At 45.6% G+C, this 16,350-nt stretch overlaps 1 protein-coding gene across 1 annotated transcript in view; it reads left to right on the forward strand.

Annotated features, from left to right (window-relative positions):
* ZNF385C (zinc finger protein 385C) overlaps positions 1–9,635 on the forward strand; it is a 142,747-nt gene extending 133,112 nt beyond the window's left edge. The window contains exons 6-8 of the mRNA XM_084808227.1: positions 2,585–2,772; positions 5,658–5,771; positions 9,414–9,635. Coding sequence (XP_084664353.1) covers positions 2,585–2,772; positions 5,658–5,771; positions 9,414–9,635 — 524 coding nt within the window. The remainder of the gene's footprint in view (positions 1–2,584; positions 2,773–5,657; positions 5,772–9,413) is intronic.
* The last annotated feature ends 6,715 nt before the right edge of the window (positions 9,636–16,350 follow it).

Raw genomic sequence — 16,350 nt, forward strand, 5'->3', positions numbered from 1 at the left:
TGGCCAGCACAGCTGCAGCAGACATGGGTCTGTTTGGAGCCTATTGGGCGCAGCCCTGGTGATTCGTTTCCCCCTCCCAAGTGTGTGCATGGTTATCCAGCCACTGGTTCTGGATCAGAGGCAGAGCCGTGGGAGCAGTAAGGGGGAAGTTATTCTTCTTGCTCCACGTAAATATTTATCTGTACACAGCTAGAAGGCATAACGTCTTGCCTCATCTCCACGGATATACCACAATATCTGAGGCTGGTAAAACTGTAAGATCTGACCTTATGCCCAGGTCTTGCCAGAATTTCCCCCTAAAATACAAAAACTACAAACCAAATATTGCACCGAGGAAGCCCTAATTTTGTACTGAAATGAAAGATGTCTGCTTTTCATAATTTTAGGCAAATCTCCTAATTGTCAGTAAATATGCGTGTTCTGCTCAGAACCTACATTTAAATTTTTGTATAGTTTGGCATTTGGGGACATGGAGCAATGCTGGAGCAGATCTGTGGAGAGGCTAGGAAGCAGTAGGGTGTACGTGGAGTGGAAGATGTAATTCAAAGGCCACAAGGGTGGGACAAGGCGCAGAACCGCCTTGCCTTGAGCACAGGCCTCTTTTGGCTGTGCGGCCTGACAGACCTCAGCATAGCTGCTCACCCTGTCACCTATGGTAACTAAAGGTTGCCTGCAGGTGACACGGCAGGGAAGCTTGACAACAACTGGCTCTTTTTTCTGTTTATGCCACAAATGACAGCACAGGTAGGTGTTAGTGGGCTATTAACTTTTTGTGGACTTCTTTGCAAGGCTGCTGATTGCATATTTTGAAACATCATAACCCTACAACTCTTTGATGTCTAAAGAGAAACACTGGAATTCCAAATTCTATGCAGGTAAGAACCTCTGGCATTTATATTTTGAATCAGAGGGAGAGCAGCTATGCAACATGAGGTCTTTTTGCAGCAAGCCTCGGGTAATTTAAAGCTCTGTAACACCTCCTCCATTCCATCTTAAACTATTCCATGCTGCAGACTTGAGCTTTTCATCATGTTCAGTAACATCTGTTCCCCCTTTTTAGCACAACGTCTAGCCTGATGAAGAATTTTGATGGCCCTGAGAGCTCACTCGCTTCTTTGTGAGTTTTTAGTTGATTGCTAGGGGAAGTGGAAGGCAAAAGGAAGAGGGGCCGACCAAGGGCAAGGTGGATGGATGATATTCTGGAGGTGACGGACTTGACCTTGGGGGAGCTGGGGGTGGCGACGGCCGACAGGAAGCTCTGGCGTGGGCTGGTTTATGAAGTCACAAAGAGTCGGAAGTGACTGACCGAATAAACAACAACAACAACAGTTGATCCAAATAAAAGTCTTAAGCTACTGTCGCATTTAAATTCTATGCAGAATTTTCTCTCAATGAAATAACAATGGACAAACTGCTTTGCTTGCACCCTTAATTTTTAAGGGTGTCATTTTTGCTGTCTTATGTTTTCAAGCAGAACAAGGAAACTCAATAATAAGGGTAGCAAGAAATAAAACCAGATGCCTTTGGGGCTTGGCCTAGCCTTTCCTCATTACCCTATTCCTTTTGAACATTAGGCAAGGAAGATAACGCAGTGGTGATCTCCAGAGAGTGTTTGAAACCTATTTATTTATTTATTGCATTTATACCCCGCCTTTTTTCCTCTTGCAAGGAACCCAAGGCGGCTTACATTATCCTCCTCCTCTCCATTTCATCCTCACAACAACAACCTTGTGAGGTGGGTTGGGCTGAGAGTCTGTGGCTGGCCCAAAGTCACCCAGTGAGCTTCCATGGCCGAGTGGGGACTAGAACCCGGATCTCCCAGCTCCTAGTCCAACACTCTTGCCACTACACCACACTGGCTCTTAAACCTAAAGGGATTAAGGCTTCAGCCAGATAACATATACAATGTACAATATAACAGAAGACATAAGCATATGCCTTAAAAAAAAAAAGATGGGTTGGGGACACTTCAGTTTTGAATTCAGCAAAAGACAAAATGTGCATCATCCATTTCCATGTTCTCAAAAGCTGGTGGACTGAAGCCTAGAGGCAAACAGCATATCCATATCCTGGACACAGGACAACTAAGGACAGCTGTCCTTGATATTACAGCAGAGACTACTGCTTTTTACAGAAAAAAACCCAGCTTGTATTGCAAATATAGAAGTAACTTTGGAGCAAGGAAATGGAACACACAATTGCCTTGTGGTTTTCCCAGCTTCTTTATAGGTGCACACACAGAGAACATAGAAAGAAAGAGACAGAAAATTACCACTAATGCCTGACCTACACTCTGTTGTGAAGGTTCTTGCCAAGACAGAGATGCTTGTTTCTTTCAGCATCGAGTTTACTCTGCCGCCAGTTATTAGATGACCCTAGGAGACTCTCCAAGGATATGTTCAGCCAGGGCTACCATGAACACTCCAGAAGCAGCTGGGAGAGGTCTCCGATAAAGCCACATTCATTCTGGCATCCTGGAATCTTCACGCATGCTTGCCTCTTGTCCCAGTACTCCCCATGCTTAGCAAGGTGTAAGAGCCAATTTGTCACTTCTTCCAAAACTCATTTTCTCTTTGTTTCCCAGGAGCAAAGCACAAGTCAATGCTGGAAGGCCAGGCAGTTTTGCCAAGGCGAGGCAGGGGGAAGGTTCTCTCTCGAGTCGGGCACAAGCCCAAACGTATTGGCGGCAAAGGCAGCCTTAGCATCCAAAACAAGGCCTTCCAATGCCAGGTGTGCGAGATCTTTGTCAACTCAGAAACCCAACTCAATCAAGTAAGTAGAATGGCCTAGGCAGGGAAGTGCTTTCTCTTCAGCTACTCTGAGAACATCTCTACAACAGCCTAAAATCCCGCATTTAAAACGGCTTTCTGCTTTTGTTTTAAATGCAGGATCACGACGGACTCCCTTTATATGTGCGTCCTCCCCACCCTTTCCCCCCTCCTTTCCCCCCTTATCTGAGTCTTCCATATGTTCCATTACACAGCCGCTAGATGGCACTGTGATTTAGCTCCTCTTATTGTGGCTTTTCCTCTTTTCATGAGAGAACTCAAGCACGGTAATTTGATAGTTTGTTATCCCTGATACGTTAAAAAAAAATGGAATAAATGTCATTTAGTGCGGGAGATGCTCTGGAGGCTGACAACATCATGTAAAGGACCCATAAACTTCTGTGAATAAGCAATCTTGATTGCAGGATAAAAGCTCTCTGTGAAGAAGCCCTGATAGGTTATAGTACTATGGCTAGGGTTATGCCAAATCGTTGTTGATTGCAAAAGAAGTCTTTTTCAGGGGGCCAAATTTTTTCCTGGAAAAAAAAATCACTTAATGTTTCGTTCCTCCACTTCCCTGCACCCCAGCTTTGGCTTAGCCCTGGTTAAGTGTTGTTGTGAAGTTAGAGAAGAAATGTCATTACAGGTAGAAATTTCACCAGATTTATCTCATTTGAATGTGGGCCAAACTAGATGTTACATGCAGATACAGGAAACATCACTTCTATGGCCTGTGTTAAATAAGAAAAGCCATTTCTGGAGATGTATTCAGGATTCAAAAGTGCTGTAGGAGGAAGGGAGCTTAAACCTTTCCCCACCCTGCATCTCTCTGCTTCACCTAGCTTTTCCTTCATGAGGTTTCAAATGCATATTCACCCTTGAGGAAATTGGCTTTTCCAGTTCAAATCGAGCTGTCAGGGGTAATGTTATGTGCCTCTGTATGTAACATCTAGTTAGTTAATTAATTAATTATAAATACTTTTATCCTGCCTTTCCACTAAAATGGCTCAAGGAGGCTAGCAGCCGCAACAACAATAACAACAATATAATAACCACAATAAAATATAACTAAAAAAACACCAATCAACATTTAAAAGAATTTAAAGAATGGCAGGAGCTAATAGAGTATTTAAAAAAAAACCCAGTACCAAGCTAAACTATATCAGCAAAGAGAGCCCTTACACCTTTATAGAGCAAATGCCAATTGAAAGAGGAGAAATTTGACACAGCAATGAAAAATCATCGTTGAGGGGGCGAGTGAGCCTCTAAGGGCATTCAAGAGCCTGAGTGCCGCTATGGAGAAATCTCTGTTTTGCATCTCAGCCAAACACAGCTCAGATGTTGGCAACAGATGCAGGAGAGCCTCTCCAGCAGATCTTGAAGTCTTAAGATCTGGGCAGACTCGTATGGAAGAAGACTGTCCTTCACGTATACCGGCCCCTCAAATTGTTATCTTGAATGACTTACATATGAAAGAATACTTTGCACAAATTAAATGACATTTAGAATGCCTTTCTGGACTTTACCTTCTATTTCACCCTCCCTCTCTCTTGTTTTCCCTTTTATCCTTGTCTATCTTGGCATTATCTATCTACATCTCACCAAAACCAAATAATGGGTTTTTAAAATAATTCTACAGTAACAACAGAGATACAGTTTAATTATTAGAGGCCTCTTTTGTTCCCAACAGTTTTGTATCATGATATACCTGCTTTTCAAAACTCTTAAATTTTTGTTCAACTTTTAGTTCTAAGGATTCTCTTTCATTTCTGTCATAATTTATTGTTATAATTATATATTATAAAAATGTAATAAATTACTGATACTAAAAAAAAATCCCAGTCCCAAGCTGTTTCGGGTTTGAAAGGTCATAACCAGCACTTTGAATTGATTGAGCCCCAAAATGAACTAGAAGTGAATGAAACTGTTGCGCTGTGTAACAGTAACATGCTCCCGATAACCAGTTCTAGTCTGCCATCTAGCAGCCACATTCTGCAGCAGCTGAAGTTTCTGGGCATTTTTCGAAGGCAGCCCCACATATCCATAACAATAAGCCATCCTTGATGTAACTGAGGCATGCATCACGGTAGCTAAATATGGCATCTAGTTTAGCCCTTAGAATACATGTTCCAATAACAATTTTTCAGTTTATTTTCATTTAAATATATGCTACAACAAACATGTAGTCTAAATTGCCACATGACTCTTCATTGTTTCAGCTGCAGTAGAGTGACACAGCTGTTTTTCTGAGATTTTTTTTTAATGAACTTTCCATGTTGAACTTCCTGTTACACGCAACATTCTAGAGTTGGAAGTGTTGGTGGCTGAATGTTTATGCTGGACATGTTCAACTAATTCTGATGTTAAGACTGAAGTTCAGTATCAAAATGCTTTAAAAAACATTTTCACCAGAGCTTTTTAAAAAGTTCAGCTGAAAAAGAAACTAGGTAAAGATTCTGAAAAAACTGGGGCGTGCTTCTCAATTTTGAGAGAGCTAGTGTCTCTCTCTTTTCTGTTTACAGAGTTTAACCTAAATTGGTATTATGGGGTTTTCACTTAAAACAAATTTCATGAAGATATAGGATTGGATCCTGGCTTAGAGTAGTCCCATTGAAATCAGTGAGACTTAAATTATGAGTGATTTAAATCCCATTGATTTCAATGACTCTTGTTTAACTATAGAACCTTGCTTTAAAATGTAACGAATTGTTGGATCATGCCAGCCTCGCACAGTATTCTTTACAAAAATCCCAGCAATTGGGTGGTCATCTGGCTAGGGGACCACAGCTCATTGTTTGCCCAGCTCTGAATGAGATGATCCTTTGGGGGAAATGTCTAGGCCTACTATTTCAGTAGCAACACTGAGCGTTTGCATTTCTTCACTCACAGCACATGAGCAGCAGACGGCACAAGGACAGACTTGCAGGGAAGCCCCCAAAGCCCAGATACAGCCCCCACAGCAAACTGCAGAAGAATACGGCCCTGGCAGTGAGTATTCTGAAGGTCCTTGTCACTGGAAGTCCCAGCCAACCATGTCACCTATTGGGAGTGTTGTACAGAGGAGCCAGGGGAGTTTCCGTGGCTGCGGGTTTATTCATGGCAGCCCGTTCATCCTCCTTGGCCTGTGGAGAATTGGGTCTGGGTGCTCAATAGTCTGATCCTACAGCAAAACTGTAGACATTTTTGCCAGCAATGTTTGGATGTTAAAGAGAGGTGTAACAGTTCATATGAGAGGAAGGGAGGGGAGTAGCTCGATAGTAGAGCGTTTGATGACAGATTTGTATGTCTCCTTTCAATGCATGATTGATTTAGTGCAGCCTTCCCACCCCTGGTGCCTCCAGATGTGTTGGACTACAACTCCTCTCATCCCCAGCTAGCATGGCTAGTCAGAAGGGTACCAAGCTGGGAAAAGCTGATTTGGGGCTCAGTCCTATCGATTGCACCCTCAGTGATTGGAAGCCCCCAAACTCCGAGGCATCCGATCATCCAACGCAGGGCAGGAGGAACAGCAGAGGCAAGTCTTCGCCTCCCCATCCTCCTGTCCTGCAGGTCTTGCTGGACAGGCTTTTCATCCTGTCCAGCGAGGGTGCTTCGGAGGGGGAGGGAAGAAGGCCAGAAGACACTCAGGATGTCTTGTATCCTGGCCTCTCCAATCTTCTCCCCTCCTCACCCACCAGAACGCCCCCTTTCCTCCCCGTTTGAGGCCGCTTTTCCAACCTCAGAGGGTAGCCGGTGCGTTTTCTCCGTGCTGGTTGCAAGAAGGCGGGGGAGGAGGATTGAACTCCAACTCCCCCTTCCAAAGTTGGAGCGCTGTCTCTGACCTCGGAAGGGGGAATCTGAACAATCCTATGGTCTCTGGGACGCTCACCAGGGACCATAGGATTGCTCTCTTAGAGAAATACTGTCAGGAGCGCCCTAGCTGCCTCTTGCAGTCCCTTCCAATAGCCAACTCAAGACACAGACGATGAGGATTCTTTCCAAGGCTTTATTCTTTTATTACTTAATGACTCTCACAGATACTAATCACTAGCGACTAAGCAAGGAACTGCACTGGGGTAGATGGCAGAGTAGCCTAAGCTCCAGGTACGGTAGTTGGTCCCTGTTTGAAGGAGAAGCACGGGAAGACTCTGAACTTATGGGCTATGGAGAGATCCTCCCTCTTACCCTTGGGTCCTCAGGATGCGACTGTTGTTTGAGCGCCAAATGAGCAGAGCGCCTCCTTCCGGCGCCCTCCATCTGTCGTCGCCCGCTGCGTCTGTGCCGAACGTCCAGCAAGCCCCCCTCCAGCGCTCTCTCGCTGCCAGGGTCACTATCTCTCCCAGGAATGCTGGCAGGAGGAATCTCTGCCAGCTGCTGTGCTTGTGAGAGATGAGCGAACTCCCACGGATTGCTGTTCTTCCTCAGAATCAGAACTGCTCTGGGGCTCTATGGGCTCAGTTTCCACCCTGGCAAATACATTGTGGCATGATGGTGTGATGATCACTAGCACATATGATTGCTTAAAAGAGATCGTTTCTGTATTTATTATTTAATTTATATCCCACCTTTCTGCCAAAGAATGGCACTCAAGGGCACTACCATTAAAATCTGCATTAAAAATAAAATCTTAATTAAAATGTAACATAAAACAAATTAAAAACACAATGATAAAATAAGATAAGCAGCACCAATCAATTAAAAAAAAACCCATCTTATATGCCAAAGGCTCCAATTTTTTTTGCCTGATTAGATTAGACAACTTCATGGAGGATATGTCTATCAGTAGCTATAAATACCAGCAGGACTTCCATGTTCAGTCTGAGGATACTGATACTCTGCCTTTCTACCCAAAAATGGCACTCAAGGCAGCTTACAGGATCAATTAAAATGGATTAAAACAATAAAATAATACATTAAAATATAATCAAATATGCCCCAACTGTGTTTTGGGTCGACACTAGTAGTGCCATGTGACCAGTGCTAGTGGTGTGAGAAAGAAATTCATTAAATAAGGCAAGGCTCCTCTGAGTCCAAATCACCACTCCCAGACAAAACAGTCTGCTTTGCCTCTGTAAGATTTAGTGCTCCACTCAGCCCCCACCAGGGTGCTAGGAACATAGGAAGCTGCTTTATACTGAGTCGGACCATGCTTCCAGTGACACTGTCAGCACTGACTGGCAGCAACAGCTCTCCGGGATTTCAGGCGAGAGTTTTCCCAGCCTTACCAGGAGATGCTGGGGGTAAAAACACGTGCTCTGCCACTGAGCCACGGCCCTCAGCTCACCAGTGTCTGAATCATTCAGTGCAAAGGAGCAGTAGAATTACCTGTGTTCAGAGGGGGAAACCTATCGCCTCTCTGCATGAATCACTGCAAACCAAAATTGTAGGAAGGCAGATTTTATCTGTGTTTATTGGGATGGGTGGAGGTGGAATCAAGAGTTATTGGCTGGGGATTTTGTTTGGTTGCTTGTTTATGGCATTTATATAGGCTGCCCCATAATATTGTTCTCTGGGGAGCCCACAATGTAACATAATAACATCCAATACAGTATCCTGAAACAGGTGCATAACCTGTGGCCCCCAAGGGTGCCCTGACTCTCGCAGTGCTGCTGAATTTCCTCCACCACCCCTGGCTGTACTCTCTACTTCACCCCCCAGAGACAGATGGTTCTTTCCCTGCTGCTTCCAGCAGCGATGAAAGAGCATTCTGTATCAGGGTAGGGGGGGGGCACATGGGGTACCCCCAACCCCCTCCCCTCGGGAATAACATCACAGATTCTTAAATGCCCTGGGAGATTAAAACAGCCTTTACCTGGTGCCAAAAATAGGCACCTGGTGAGTCTCTGGGGAGGGCATTCCGCAACTGGGGTACCAGCACCAAGAAGGCCCTGTCCCTCATAGTCACCTGCCTCACTTCACCTGGGGAGGGCACCTGGACCTCAAGGTTCAGGTAGGTATATATGGGAGATAGTGATCTTTCAGATGTCCTGGTCCCAATCCATTAAGGTTTTAAAAGTCAAAACTGGCACTCTGATGCCCAGAAATGAACTGGGAGCCAGTGTAGCTGATAAAGCACTAGCGTGACATTATTAAAATACCCAGTCCCGGTTAGGAGTCTTGCAGCCCTGTTTTGGACCAACCGCAGTTTCTTGGCCATTTTCAAAGGCAGCCCCACATGCTGTGCATTGCAATAGTCGAAATGGAAGGTAACTGCAACATGGGAAATGGTGGGGTGGGTGACTGGGCGGGATATATTGTCTATTGAATCCGGGCCTCAGGAGGACAATAAGATTGAGGTTAAATTCTCAGCCTTTTACTGGGTTTTCAGTACTTAATTTCTAAAGACAGTGATGGTGGGTCTCAGAAGATGTAACCTAGAACTGGGAGCAAGTCCCCTGTCCCAGAGGTGTGACGTGTGGCCTTCATTATTGCTCAGTCTGGCACAAATGCACTATGCATATGCTCAGGAGCATCCTTGTTTTGATTGTTAATTCACATATTTCAGGGCTGAGCCGGATTCTGGGGTTGAGGCCTAGTGGGCCCAGCCATAAATTCACAATTGAGCGTGGAAACCCTGGCCCTCCGTGTCCCTTTCTCCTTTTGCCGTTGGTTGGCTCGCTCATGTGTCTCTCTCTTCCTCCCCTCCCTCCTTCTCACTCTTCACAGTCCAAACTGGCTCTCCAGAAGCACCTCACGAAGACTTTGGCTGCGCGGTTCCTGCCAAGCGCCCTCACCCCAGCCGCCATGTGTGCTCTGCCCGGCCCGCTAACACTCCGACCAGCTGCGGCGGCCCTCTTCCACGCTCCCATCTTTGGACCAGCGCTTTTCCGAACCACCCCAGGCCCTGTGCGGGCAGCCACAGGCCCCATCGTCTTTGCCCCCTACTAGAGAACCTCAGTACTATTTTTGGTTCAGTTAACCAGTATGGTGAAATTCAAGGAATGGCAGTACAGGGAAAATCAGGGAGAGATGGTGACTTCACAGGGCTGCATTCTGAGCAAAAGTGAATCAGAGACTTTCCGCTATTATATGCAACAGTATTTTTCTTTGTCTGGGATTTCTACCTGCGTCGTTAACAAGGTTACATTTGGGCATAGGGTGGCATTCCTCCCTGCCTCCAAAGCTGACCTCCCTACGAACCTCCGACAATCCCACAAGGCTCCAGGCTCTCTGGCATTTCCCATGCAGCCAGGAGCACAATTCCACTCATCTAAATGGTCTGCAGGGGAGGGGAATGCCCAAAATATTTGGATAATTAGGACATGTGAAAATGCCATTTTACACAGTGTTGCTGTGATCCACAAGCTGCATGAGATCCGGCAACTGGGAATCTGTGGGTGGCTAACTGAGGGTCAGACTAGATGTGAAATGGGAGTTCTTTGACAGGAAATCCCAACATGTTTTCTTTTTCAAAAAGCAACTGTGGGGAGGCGGATTTTGAAAGGAGCAGTGAGGGGTGCAAATACTCCCCCCGCCCCATAGCTTGGCCCTGGCCCAGATCACACACAGCCCCCCCCCCCCCCCCGGAGCTGCCGTTTTTGAAAATAAAAAAAAAAATACATCAGCAATTCAAGTCACAGAATTCTCATGCCATGTCTGCTTCGGCCCAGAGGCTCCCCCGTGTGGATGCACTTTGAGATTTGATTGCTGAGATATCTCTATACTTGTGAACGAATTGAGCTGGTTCTTCAAACTGTGAGAAGGAGAGAAACGGAGGGTATGTACAGGGGAGTTACATTACAAGAGAATTATTTCCACAGGAAAAAAAAGAATGCTATGATTCAAATACCACCCCATCTCAAGCCTTGATATTTAATCCCAAAATGAAAGTCAGGTGGTAAAAAACTAAAACTTTGTAGTTTTCAAAATTACCAAATAATTTTCAGTTTAGGAACTGGAAATCCCAGATTCTGGCTCCTGCTCCCGGTGAGGGAGGGGTGTGTGTGCGCGCGGTCATGTGTGTGTGCGTGAGAGAGAGGGAGGGAGAGAGAGAGAACAAGAAAGAGAAAGAAGTGGTGTTGTATAAGTGGGGAGAGGTGGGGAGCCAAAATGTTGGCATTTAAGATATTTTTAAAATTGTTCTTATCTCCAGCTCCGGAAAGAGAGTGGGGTTGAGTTGTTTTATGGCAAAGGGGGAGGTGGAGCTAGGATTTTCTTGGCTCTTAGGGCTGCTCTTACTTTACGTGGCACTCCTATTTGTTACACAGATGACAGTGCACTGTGTTTACCATGGTGAACATTGTATAGTGTGACGGGGAGACAAGGACGGGTCTGTAAACACGAAGGGGATGTTCCCCAGGGAGCCACGTGTCCTGGAGTGTTTGGAGCTGCTTGTTTCCCCCTTGCTGCTCACCTCTTCACAGCTGGGTGTAGCTAGCATGGATCAGCCCCCTCGCGGGGTCTAGTTAGATGTAGGACGTTTGGAGCCAGCACTGATGGGCTGTGGCCTTTGTTTGAAGGATGGATGTCAGGGAGCGTTTAAGAAGTAGATCTCACTGAAGTGCGGGGATGCCGGGGTTTTGGCGTTTGGTTGCAGAGCCCATTAGATAAAAGCTTGCTCCATTGGGAACATGTCACCAAGAACCAATTCCAGAGTGATGTTTTTGCACCTACTGCGGATGTTTTCTGGTGCATTTCCTTTGGGTGCACACACCTGAGAATGTTTCATGCAAATAGATGATTCATACAGCTTATTTCTAGACAATCCTTAAGCTGCGTTCAGATTCCTGGATACTTCAGATTCACAGTAAACATCTCCTACCAAGTTTATAGAATTGCAGGGCTGGAATGAGCCACAGACTACTGCCCTTCTTCCGTCCTCCTGTGTCACAAGATGGGACATCAGCTCACACAATCCTAACTACATCATGCCACATGAATGGAAGCAGGTAGCTGATTCCTCTAGCAAGTGACGCAAGCCACATGGCAGAATACTCCAGCCCTCCAGCCTTCGTAGCACTTTGACCTGAGGGGGAATTCTTTCCCTGCTGCAGTTGTGACAATCAGACACGTACAAAGCATGAGCAAAATCCATCTGCTGAGGGTTTCTTGAAGGACATGTTGATTGTCTGCCTCTAGTTCTGATGCCCTAAGAGAAATGGGGAAATTTTGCTTGGGCAAAATGTTGCTGTGTGCACCTTTGGGGGAGTGGACTCAATGCATTATATTGGAACCAGTATTCTTTTGTTCTAATTCACTTGCAGAAATTTGTTTTGGTGTTTGAGGAGAAACTGCAGGGTATTTTTACGGTTTCTACAGAGTAGTCCAGATAGTCCAGGAAAGGCAAGGCAGGGAAAATTGTCTTCTTTAAGTCCGTCTGAGAAATGTAAGCTGCTTTTTGATGCCAATATAGGTGAATACAGATTACCATTTACCAGGTACAACAGTGTGCATGTAGCCGCTGCTCAGTATTCGGTCATCTGTATTCTGCCAAGTCAGGGTTGGGTGATATGCAGCCTGTGGGCCGCATGTGCCCCCTGTTGCCCCCCAGAAATTTCTTTTAACCCCCTCCCCCCAATCCCCTCCATAGCGGCCATGGAGAGGACAATGGAGCGGCTTCAGTTTTTGTGGGGTTGCCCACAGCACCGTATGGACTGCAGCCCATACCGGGGGTCAAAAATGCCCCCCCGGACCTCCAGAAGTTGCCCATCCCTATGCAAAGTGGCAAGGAGAATCTTACCACTCTTCTGCACCTAATCAGCATTCCAGGGAAGCAAGAGAGGGGCTGGCAAATTCTTCCCAGCACACAGCAGGACAATACAGAAAAACATTTTACTGAGTGGTGACCTGCAGACTGTGATAAGTTACCACATGGTAAACAGTTGTCTGTATTCATCCTACCAAGTGACCTTTTCAATTAGCCAGACAGTCACATATTAAACAGAGAGTATTCTACCACAGATTTGTTTCGTTTTTTAAAGATCTTTTCATGCCCCCTTTAATTATCTTAAAAGTCAGAGCATCAGCAGATCTTGCAGAGGAGCACACAGTGCTACCAGCTCCACAGCCCAACAGGGGCATCAAGAGACCAGGCCCAAAGCCATGAGGACCCAGCAGTTCCTAGTCCTGCAGCCTCCTTGTCAGTGCAGGTCTTCCATCCACCCACTTCGCAGCTCGCTGCTGCCTCTGCTCTCTCTGTCTACCACCTCCTCATTTGGCCCCATGCTATATCTACTCTGATTGGCAATAGGTCTCGAAGGTGTCAGATAGGGTTTTTCCTTGGGGCAAATGCTGGGGACAAACAATAGGAGATGACCATGACCTTCAGGCCCTCTTCATCAGCTTCCCAGAGGCATCTGGCCTGGCAGCTCTTGGGGTTCGTGAGAGCAAACTCTACTGGGTCATTCAGTGCACAGGCCACTGTACGAAGGCAGTTTGTGAGGCCAGCAGTGATGTTTTCTTTCACTGTGTTTCAGAGTTATCAACAAGCTTGAACCCTACAGACCCTTTAACTGAGGCCACCCCTAAATGCAAGCACACCCAGTAGCTGCTCCCCAGGAGTATCCTTGGACAACGCTCGATTCTAACAGGCCAGGTTGCTAGTCAAGCGATGGACCATTCCGATCTATGCAAAATACTAACAGAGTGGCTTAGTCCTTCTTTGGCTTCCATGCCTGTTTCTGATTCCTGTGCTGTGCTTGTCCTTACCCAGATGACAAGGAGTGAGATCTGTGGCAGATACATGCACATAAAAGGCAAACGTCCCCCTTGTTGCAGAGGCGAAATGCTCCATCTTGGCCCAGGGTATTAACATCCATTTATTAAATACAGAATCAAACATTTCATAGAATCATAGAACAGTAGGATTGGAAGGGGCCTACAAGGCCATCAAGTCCAACCCCCTGATCAGTTTAACATGTGTCAGTTGGGTCAGCCTGCTGAAGTGTCAACAGGCACAGTGAGGTGGTTGTTCCTGGTGGTGGGTGGTGGGCACCATTAAGGGTGGCAGTCAGAGTAGGAGAGACCTGAGCAGTGGGGCACAATGCAGCAGAGGGGTCTCCCATGGAAGTCCCTTTGCCAGGGATTATAGTTGCTATAGCAAGCACATCTGAGGTCTCAGGATCTAAATCTCGCGGGGCCTCATCCTTCACACTTCAGGAGGACGCTCACAAAACAACACTTCTCTCCGCTTGTGTGGCTTTTCAAACATGGGCTTTCATCATTTGCCAGGCCAGCAGCTCAAGCTCAAAGGGCAACTCTACCATCAGCAAGGAGCAACAAGGAGGCCTCATCTGCTCTCCCTTTTCGCAAGTGGTGGGAAGTCTAGGGAGGCCACCATGTTTCCAGAGAGGGTAAGGACAGGCAACGTTTGTAGAGCAGGAGGGCCAATTTGAAAGTGTTCTCACCTTGTTCAAGACAAATATACCTTTCATTCTCCAGGGCCAAGCTGGGGGGGGGGGGGCAACAACCCTGTTCTGCAAAGCTGACTGTGGCTGGTGCTAACTGACATCACCACAACTGAACCTCCAGGTCAGTTTTGCTGTTTTCAAGATATTTTTTAAAGGCAGAGCATGAGCATATGAACATACATATATGATGCTTCAAAAGCAATGAAGGCAAATTAATGAGGGGAGGTGTAACACTGCCTCCTGTTGCAGCATTTAACTTGATAGAATGTATGTTTGTCATGCAAAGCCAGGCGTTTTCCCACTGTGGTGGGAAAACAGTCCGCCAGGGTTGTGACCTGTAGGGGAAGTGTTCAGATCTCAAGAGTTCAGCAAATGCTCCCAGGGCTGCTGATACCCCAAGCTTCTGCTTCCAGTCACTGTTGAACCTAGTTCCACACCTGTGATCCCTGGATTTGGTTTTCAAAAGAACCTGCACAGTCCATGTGGCTTCTTAGCCATGTTTGTGGCAACATACTGCTGTTGACAACAGTATGAATGGAGTCACAATAGGGAATATCTTGATTTCGGTGTTTATGCTTGCTCCCTCCCCACAACAAAATCTCCAGTTGGAAACTCCACTTTTGCAAGTGGATGAATTATGCAAAGATACCTTTATTTGCTTGGCTTGCTTATTCCATGTGAGTTGCCCAATTTTGTGGGGCCTTCACTTTTGGAACTTGGAGCTATTTTTTTATGGTACAGATGTGGTATAGAGTAGAAAACAGTGGACCGTGGCAGAAAATGCCTGTCTGGTGGAAGGCGTGGAGCCCTCCAGATCCCACCAACTGATCGCAAGCATGACTCTCCCCTTGCCTCCCCCCCCCCCGGAGTATGAGGGGTAGAATACTGCTTTTGTTCTTTCGTTATATTAAGGAAACCTCAGCATCTCAGAATTCTGTGACGGCTAACGATAGGGTTTGCTCCAGTATAATCATAGCCATGCATTCTTTGTAGAGCCAGTAGCCTTGTTCTGGCCAATATTAAATGTGATTAAGTCCCATCAAAAGCAATTGTTAGTGGTGACTAACCTTGTTTCTGTTGTTTTCAGTAAGACTATGCATGCTTATTCAGATGCAAGTCACACTTCCTAGTACTTTTATTTAGGATTACAGCCTTAGGGCATTTCTACATGAGGCTTTCATCCTGCACCGTTACCGGGGCTTCTACTTCCAGATTCTTTGCAAAATTAAGATCAGGTCCTTTACACGTGCTTTTTTTCTGGGAGGTTTCTTTCTCTGGCTTTCTATATGTTTCAGTATATAGCCACTAGGTGGTGCTATGGTATAGTGGAATTGCACAATTACATGCTATAAATGTAATGCCATTCAGAAAAATACTGCACTTTCCTCAGTATAAAAAAAAGATAATGGTTGCAAAGCATGGGATTGGTCCTGGAGGATGACAATGTTGTGAAAACGACCCAGAGATTACCATGAGTGAACCATCACAAGAGCACAATAAAAACTTCAGATAGAAAGGCTCTTAGTTGTGACCATTGATTTTAATTGGATTAGGGCCAGTGGATATGATAGGCGGTTGCAGTAAGAACTATGGTAACAGGGAATGTATCTTAACCAAGTGTAGAGGATTGTAGTATTTATGATGGATTCACTCCAAGATTCTGGAATGCCCCGACTTATTGCAGGGGAGTCCATTCTAGGTTCCCTATACAGAGAGATGTATGGCTGTAACTTTAATGATTAACAGTCGGATTAGTCAATTAACAAACTTCTGATTGACTTTAAAAAGTGTCTCAGTTAATTGGGGAGATTTAAATATATATTAAATTTTTAAATACAAGTACTTACAAAGCTCATGGATGGCAGCTACCATTTTAGACAAAGTATTCCCCACTCACTCAGACACAGGAACAAATGCCTCTTCTAAGCTCTTACTCATGCCATGTGCATCATCTAAAAACAAAGTATGCTTTCTGCTTATGTTTACTCATACACAAATGTATGCACATTTAATTGATAATCGGCTTAAGATCTTTAATTGGTGGCAACCCTAGAGATGAACCTTCCCCCTGAAAGAGAAAATATGTACATTGGCCTACGTGAAGTGTAGTGTGAAAATGTCACTATTCCAGCTGTGGCTCATAACGTTGCCCCATCTGGATACTCAGGGTGAAATAAACTTTCATGCCACACTTAATACATACTTATAAATCGTTACACCGGATTGCCTGTGGTAAGTAAGAATTGCCTTCAGGT

This window comes from Heloderma suspectum, chromosome 6 (genome assembly GCF_057233095.1).
Source record: "Heloderma suspectum isolate Gila_16-S chromosome 6, 16-S_ref, whole genome shotgun sequence".
Classification (NCBI taxonomy): Eukaryota; Metazoa; Chordata; class Lepidosauria; order Squamata; family Helodermatidae; genus Heloderma; species Heloderma suspectum.